At 35.1% G+C, this 8,651-nt stretch overlaps 1 protein-coding gene across 1 annotated transcript; it reads left to right on the top strand.

Annotated features, from left to right (window-relative positions):
* The first annotated feature begins 353 nt into the window (after positions 1-353).
* Positions 354-6,990, top strand: LOC124384228. Its single transcript, XM_046846916.1, has 5 exons — positions 354-455; positions 1,877-1,912; positions 4,811-5,029; positions 5,234-5,338; positions 5,466-6,990. Exon 5 carries the CDS (start codon positions 5,474-5,476, stop codon positions 6,977-6,979), a length of 1,506 nt encoding a protein of 501 aa, XP_046702872.1. The 5' UTR covers positions 354-455; positions 1,877-1,912; positions 4,811-5,029; positions 5,234-5,338; positions 5,466-5,473; the 3' UTR covers positions 6,980-6,990.
* Positions 6,991-8,651: the final 1,661 nt, after the last annotated feature.

The raw sequence follows: 8,651 nt of genomic DNA, 5'->3' as shown, positions 1-8,651 counted from the left end.
TACACCTATTTTGGGGCCCACCTATATTCTTCTTTGCAGAACCTCTCAAGTGCCATCACCAACTTCTCATTTCAAAGGGGTCTTGCCACTTGAAAGTAACAGTTGGCGAGCATAATCAACAAGAGCATAATCCTCTTGTTGATTGTCACAATTTTCTTACACGTGTGAGAAAATTAACAATACGTTTAGTGTTGAACAACACAATCATATCCCCAAGCATGCTTAAGCTTTGGTCTTAAAGGGTTAAACATTACATCATTAAAAATGGGATGTGTTTATGTAAATGTTGCATGTGTGCATTGACTTTCCATAAACACCAACTACTGATTTCAATCTTATGGACCAGCCATTTACTGTAACTAATTTGCCTGTGATGTATTTTTGTGTAAAATGCTTCAGTTCTTTTCAAGTACAAATGACCTTTTTCATTGGATACACTTCTTAATTTTTACTAGGTGAGTGTGCACAGTAAGTTCCCATTAATTGTAATGTACAGTATAAAATAATGTTTTTTAAATTATATATATATTTTTTAAGCTAATAACACAATACACTTTTTAAAATGGCATCCAACCTAAACTGTACTTTAATAATTTCTTTGTATATGTATTATTTTAGTGTAAACCTAACATTATTAGTTTTGGTTATTCCTGTCGATTTAATATAAATGATTAGTTTCGGCCATTCACTCAACATAGTGGTTTGGACAGCCAAACACTGTTTTTAACTGTTAAACAATTATTTTTAATGCAAACACATGTCTCTTTCTGCAGTTTTGAGCCAATGTTCTCTCTCAAGTTGTGTGTTTGGGCTGTAATGTTTACTGCTTTAACATTACTTATTGTACTGTACACTTGTCATGTTATGAGGAAAATGGTGGATGCAACTGCATGATGATGATGATTGTTTATTTAACAACAAATTCAAATCGCAAATGAATTTTCTTAAACAAATATGGGTCAGTCATTCAGCAAACAACATAAAGAGGGCAAGACAATAATGAAAATATGAAACCAAAACAAGTTTAAAAAAAAAAAAAAAAAAAAAACCTAGAACAAAGAATTGGCAAACAAGGGAACAAAGTCAATAGTAATCGAAATAAATAAGTGCTCTATTAAACTGTATGTGGACATAAACTGAACATGAGCTGGTGCTGTACCAACTACATCAGTCTTTGCACCTGTTAAGCAGTGGCCTGGTCAAGAAAATCCAAAGATAATTTGTCATTATGATACATTAAAATGGTAAATTACAGTTGTATTTTCCAGGCACAGTTTTATTATTTCAAGTGGTTGCATGTACAAGTAAGAGTAATCAAAAAATTAAACAATAATAACTATATAAAGTTTTCAAGAATTTATATATATATATATATATATATATATATATATATATATATATATATATATATATATATATATATATATATATATATATATCATGAAACACTTGATCTAAGAAATACATTAAAATGTTTGTGTAGAATGTAGAAACTTTTTCCAAGTTTGGTATCTAATGTTTGCATGGATAACAAACAAAAGGGTTTAGCCTGTTGCAATTGTTGTGTAATGGACACAACTCCAGCTCCATAGCTCCAGATACAATCTGGCTTAAAAAAAAAATATAATTAAACGGACTGTTCTGCTTATGCATGTACACTAGCAGAGGTTTTTATATTGGTTGGTTGTGAGCAGATTTCCACCTGCTCCAAAGAAATAGTTAATTATTACCATTACACTTAAATGTTCTTTTATTTCATACTCATAATGAATTTAGATTTTACTTTCCACAGGTTACTATATGAACACCTGCCATGTGATTTCCCCATGTAAACTGCTTGCTGTAGTTTGTTTGACTTGACTAAATTTTCTTTCAGATGCACATCATTTCTGCAACCAGCTGAATGTACAAGGTAAGAGCCCAGTAGCAGAAGCTATATAAAAATGCACAATATTTATTGAAAAAAAATAACCTCATAAAAAAAAAGACAGACCTAAAATAGAATTTTATACAATTGTTTTTATGATGCAAAACAAAAATATTACTAACAAATATTATAATACCATGCATTAACAACCCAAGGTTTGTATTCTGAAAGCAGCAGTATGATGCTGAACACCCCCCGACCCCCCCGTTTTACACATTTCTCAAAATATTTTATAAGACCTACTTTTAAATAACATACAACATTTTTTTTATATATATATCAGGTAATCATTTATTAATTTGTAGCAAATATAGCATTATTTGCTTTAGTTTGGTGTAGTAGCAGATCAACATAATACTCACCATAGCAATAGGGAAGTGGTAGCACAGTGGTTAAGGCTCTGGGTTACTGATTGGTAGCCCCAGTATCACCAAGCTGCCACTCCTGGACCCTTGCGTAAGGCAACCCAAACTATCTGTACTCAGAAGTGCTGTAATGTGCAGTAGTTCTTTGTTTCAGAGTTCACAAAAGCACAAAAGTGAAAACAGGCAAAATAGTCGAAAGAAATAATCCAGGTTTCAAACGAAAGGTAACTTAAGGATGGAAAATAAATACTTAAATGAAGTTTTAGGATTTGAACCAAATACCCAAAGCCTAAATGGGGAAAAACTAAAGCACAACAAACTGAAACAAAGTCTTTCAGAGGGGTAAACTTGATAGAAGGAAGGAGATTCAGGGAACACAGCACACTCGAGATCACATCAGTACAGACAAAACATAACCGCTAACATAAAAAAAGCCTAACAGATAACATATCATCAATCAGGAAAAAAGAAAAACGTGAACAAACCAAAAATAAAACATAGAGTCAGCAAAGAAGGACAGGCAAAACCGAGTCCTACACCGGGAAATCAAGAAACAATAAAAAAACAAAAAAAACACACTAGTAAAGCACACTCTGAGAGACAGTCCCAAAACTTTTGAGAATGAATCACATGACTCACAATACATTGTGGCATGTTATGTTACAAACACAGCCACAAAAGGGGAAACTTAAATGCACGGAGGTCTAACGAGACACAGGTGGAAACATTACCAACAGATCAGGGAGTAGATTTTTATGAAAATCTTGGAGGAAATTAAAAACCAGCACATCTACTTCACTGTTCATAGCTCTCACAGCAATGGAGTTGCAATACTGATAAAATCTGAGATGCCATTTGAGTACATATGCCATGATAAAGATTATAGTGGAGGTTACATTGTAATCTGTTGTTTGTATGATGAACTCTACTTTCTTGTTAACATGTACAATCATTAATCAGATATGAATGTCCTGCGTAGTTTGGAAGACCATCTAAGGGAAACAGCTGGGGGTAATCAAGTGGTTTTTCAAAATGAAATTGCAAAGACTTTGAAACTTTCATCTTCAGTACATAATATCATGAAAAGATGCAGAGAAACTGGAGACATCTCCGTGCAAGGGACAATGGTGAAAATCAATAGTGGATGCTCGTAATCTTTGGGCTCTCAGGCCCAAAAAAACAGCCCTGATTCTGTAATGAAAATCACTGCATGAGAAACACCTTTAGAAATCATTGTCTGTGAACACAGTTTGCCATGTCTTTCACAAATGCAGGTTTAAGCTCTATTATGCAAAGAAAAAGCCATATGTGAACATCCAGAAATGCTGTTGCCTTCTCTGAGCCAAAGCACATTTAAATTAGACAAAAGTGGAAAACAAATTTGAAATTCTTTTGTCAAACATGGATGCTGCAATCCTCTGAACTGAAGAGAAGATGGACCATTCAGTTTATTATTAGTGCTCAGTTCAAAAGCCTGCATCTCTGATGGTCTGGGGGTGCATTAGTGCCTTTGGAATGGACAGATTTAACACCTGGAAAATTTATATTAATACTGATTAATACTGATATATGATATACTGGTATATATTAATTTTACATCATTAAGAACATGGGAGTGAAGGCTGTAGCTCAAATTACTGAAGAAGTTAATGCTGTTAATGTTAAAAGGCACAGGACTGTTTTGGCAGCAAAAAGGGGACCAACACAATATTAGGCAGGTGGTTATAATGTTATGCCTGATCAGCAGCCATAAAGTTATGCCTGTTATAAAGATGAGCAATAAAAGATGAGCAATAATAACCTTATAAAAAATGCATGAAAGTGGCAAAACTGCAGAATAGTTTTTTTTTCAATAAAACATGAAAAAGCTTTATTTTCAAGGATATGAACATTATCAAAGACTATATAAATATCATCAAAACAGTATAGTACAGAAAAGTTAAATATATAATAATAGATAAGTATGATGTAATTAAATTTTTTTGATAATCGTTCATTACATTTGATTAAATTCTTTAATTAAAATCATACATACAATTATAAAATTATTTGAAAATGTATAAAATCTTTCTAAAATAAAACAGTAAATTGTTAGATCTCTAGTTATATGCAGTATATGTGGTGCTTAAAAACATGTGAAAGATATTAATCTAATAGATATAGAATTACTTAATCTTCTGCATCCGAAAATAAAGTAAAAATGGGTTTTTTTTCTAAAGGATTGTACTTGATCAGCAATCAGCATCTGTTCATGTTAACACAGTTTTAATGGAATAAAAATCTGTACACGTATTGCTTTGATCATGCCTATTCCAACTCACGTTTATGTCACACATCTTTTTTTTTTTTGATAGAACTAACAAAATCTATGTTGTCTGTATTACTAGACTTCATGTAAAATATTTACTAGTAATAAACATAAAGACGTGGACGAATGTGAGTGTTTTTTTAAACAAGTAATTAGTAAAGAAATCTTTAAAAAAATGATAAAAAAAATATATAAATCAATTTTAATTAGTACCCCCAGACATCTGCATCAGCCAATCAAGAGGCAGCAGCACAATGCAGAAAAGATTCAAATACACCTTGCTGGTGAGAAGGATCTGAGAAGAAGAGCAGACAAGCATCCCAGAAGGCAGAGCACATCAAACCTTGAAGTGGATGGGCTACAACTGCAGAAGACCACAGTGGATTTTACTCTTGTCAGCCAAAAAATAAGAATCTAAGGTTACCACAGGTACAGAGTCACCCAAACTGGACAGTGTTCTGTTTTGGTAGTCCATACACTTCCAGGCACATAAGTGATGCTAAGATGTTTTTCCACTCATTGTAGTAAGAAAAGTAAGGTTAAATAAATATCTTTCCAGGCAGATAAAAACAAATCTTGCCATTTTCCTGGCCATGACTTTTTACTGATGTGATTTTTATATGAAATTTCCAGGAGTTCAAAAGTCAAACCAGGCTTTCTGCTACCAACATAACGTTTCAACCTTCCAGTGCTTGATATAAACATCACCTAAAGGTCTTGACATGCATGTGGATTAATGTATGTATTGTGCTACTGCCACATAATTGAAAATACTGACATTATTTACATAATGGTTTAATTCATCTGTTCATCCATGTAATCCATAAATCATGCTATAAAATAATCAAGATTTATATTTGCACAGGTTCCACAATGCTGTCACGATTATATACAACTCTCCGTTTCGTCACCTGGAATGTTCGTGGGGTTAAAAGCACGAGGGACTTGCCAAAAAAGTTTTCAAATTTGTTGAGCAGCCTAAATAACCTTCAGGCTGATGTTGCCTTCATACAAGAGACACACATTGGGCCAAAGTGTTATAAAATACTGGAAGATGAGACAGAAAAAGACTGGAAAATCTTCTACACTGTGCACAGCTCCCACAGCAAAGGAGTCGCCATACTGATAAAAGACAAAGTGCCATTTAAGTACATATGCCATGATGAGGATTACGGTGGAGGTTATATTGTGCTCTTTTGTCATCTGCATGGTGAACTCTATACTCTTGTTAATGTGTATAATCATAGAAAAGACAAAAATGTCTTGGGTAGACTGAAAGAGTACTTGATGGAAACAGCTGAGGGTGTCCTATTGGTTGGTGGTGATTTCAACACCGTTTTGCACCCCATCTTAGATCGGCAACCTTCTTCTTCAAAGAATTCACAATTGACATCAATATTAGAAGATTTTACTGTATCTCTGAATCTTAGAGATAGCTGGTCATCCTTACGTGCCACTGAGAAGGGATTCACACGATGTCAGAGTGAGTGTCACTCCAGGCTAGACATGATTTTTATGGCGGAGGACAAAATTGAAGAAGGGTATAAAATCAAGGTACATAATAATGATATTTCTGACCACAAACCCGTTGTTCTACATGTCAGGGTTCAAAAGCAGTCCCAAAATAAAATACCAATTGTTGCATCAATGCTAAAAGAACTTAGATTTGATCCTGACAGGAGACCAGGGAAAATAAATGGGGCTGAAGTACTAAGTGCCATCAAGTCCTTGACTGATTCAGAAAAACAAAGATGTAACAAGTTGGAAATAAATTATTACAAAAGATTTCAATGTCCAAAGACAGAAATATTAAAGCTGGAATATAACCGCATTGTAAAAAACAAACGCATTCCTGAAGATTTCATAGAATCTCATCTTTCAGGTGACAGAAAAGTTAGTGTGGACTATTTAATATTCTCTCGCATTCTGGCTAAACGCCTTAGTGCTTTTATTGTTCCTCCCATTAAGAGAATTGGGAAAGCAAATCTGGACACCCTGCTTATTGTAACCTGCAAGATCTGCACACCAAATATCAAGTGGTCTTTCCTCGAACAAAGTCTTAGGAATCTGAAGCAGATCCCTTCTACACCACCACCTGATTTTAGCATTCTGGAATTCCTTCTTCCTGAAGTCCAAGGCTCCTTGGGGAACCTCAGAGATTTGCAGCCTGGCTGTCCATTTACCAACATTGTCCTCAGTCTGGCTCTGACACAGCTAGAAGATCTGATTCTCAAAACTGAGACCCAGTGCAGAACCATTGTTTGTTATCAAAGACAGACTCTGTTCATACATGTACACCCAAGCAAACATCAAAAAGTTCTTCAGATAGCAGAGGGTTTCAAAAAAGATTCAGGGATTAATATAAAAATGACTATGTAAATCCTTTTATTTTATACACTTTATACACTTACTCAATTTTCTACACCTGCACCATTGGGAGCGTTCTGACAGGTAGCATCACTTCCTGGTTCGGGAACAGCACCATGCAGGACAGGCAAGCCCTCCAGAGGGTGGTGCGTTCAGCTGAACGTACCACCCACACCCAGCTCCCTGACCTGCAGGACATCTACAGCACGCGGTGCAGGACCAGAGCCAGGAAGATTGTGAAGGACCTTAGCCATCCCAACAATGGACTCTTTTCTTTGTTGCGTTCAGGGAAATGCTTCTGCTCCCTGAAGTGAACACAGAGAGAATGAGGAGGAGCTTCTTCCCGCAGGCCATTCGGTGTTTATACCAGGAAACACCCAGGATCTAAAAACTGGTCCACTCTCTCCATCATTACACTCTTCTCTGCACATATCTCACCTTTCGCACCACGACACTTTAAACTCTGGACTTGCACAGCAAAGTGCACTTTATATTTATTTTATTTTATACCACACCATACTGCACATGGACACTTTATGGACACTTTACACCACACCATACCGCACACGGACCCTTACACCACACCTACCGCACACGGACACTTTATGGACAACCCACCACAAAAATTGCCTATTGTTTACACTTTGTTACACATTGTTTACTGTTTCACTGTCTACTGCTATTTTTGTATATACATTTTACTCTTTGTTTCACATACATATATCTCTATATATCTTTTATATCGTATATTCTTATTTTATTTTATATAGTTTTTTTATACTTTACACTTATTTATCTGCTTCTTTTCTTTTCCCCATTCTATTCCCTCTACCGGACCGTCATATAAAGCATTTCGCTGCATGTCGTACCCTGTATGTATGTGTATGTAATGAATAAAATTTGATTTGATTTGATGAACACCTGCACACCTACTCATTCATGCAGTTTTCCAATCAGACAATCATTTAAAATAAGCCAATGCATATTACCATGTAGATACATGAAAAACATTAAATTAATGTTCACAATAAACATCAGATTTTGTAAAAAAAAAAAAAAAAAAAAGCCTCCTCTGCCGTTTGACTAAGGAACCATAGGACTTTCTTGTTTTCACAACCATCTTAAATTCCAGGGCATCCCAGAATAGAGCCCCCACCAAAATATCTAGCTTCAGGTCCATTCTGTTTATTAAGACATTAAGGTATCGTAGGCTATTTGTAATGCGACATGATACTTATCAGTCTGGTTATATTCTTCTTTATCCTAAAGTGGAATACCATCACCTTATTAACATTTAGGAGTAGATGTTTCTACTAACATTAGCCATCAAAGTTGTTCACCAAATCGATACATTGCACTGGTACACTTCCTTCACAGACTTTCTATATCATTTCAGCAGGTGAAAATGATCCAGTTTGTACTGGAAATCAGTGAGGTACAGTGTAAATATAAATGGGTACATGCAGAGGTCTGACTGACAGCTGCTGATCTGAATTCTATCCATCTTTTAAATTAATATAAACGGTTGGATGGGTTTAAATTGCTTCTTCTTGCAGTCCTTCTGAAACATTATGTACAGGGTCCAGAAATGAGTTCACCTAAGAAGGTGAGCGAATGGAGGATATGCAGGTAAGGCAGAAGGCAGGTATGCTAAACTTGTTTTAAGACACATTTAGATTGTTGG

This window comes from Silurus meridionalis, chromosome 4 (genome assembly GCF_014805685.1).
Source record: "Silurus meridionalis isolate SWU-2019-XX chromosome 4, ASM1480568v1, whole genome shotgun sequence".
NCBI classification, from domain to species: Eukaryota; Metazoa; Chordata; class Actinopteri; order Siluriformes; family Siluridae; genus Silurus; species Silurus meridionalis.
Note: the sequence above shows the minus strand (reverse complement) of the source record. Positions and strands in the feature narration are given on the sequence as shown.

Bases quoted from the DNA above. Each gene is read 5' to 3' on its own strand.
- LOC124384228 (XM_046846916.1), top strand. From the start codon at position 5,474: ATGCTGTCACGATTATATACAACTCTCCGTTTCGTCACCTGGAATGTT.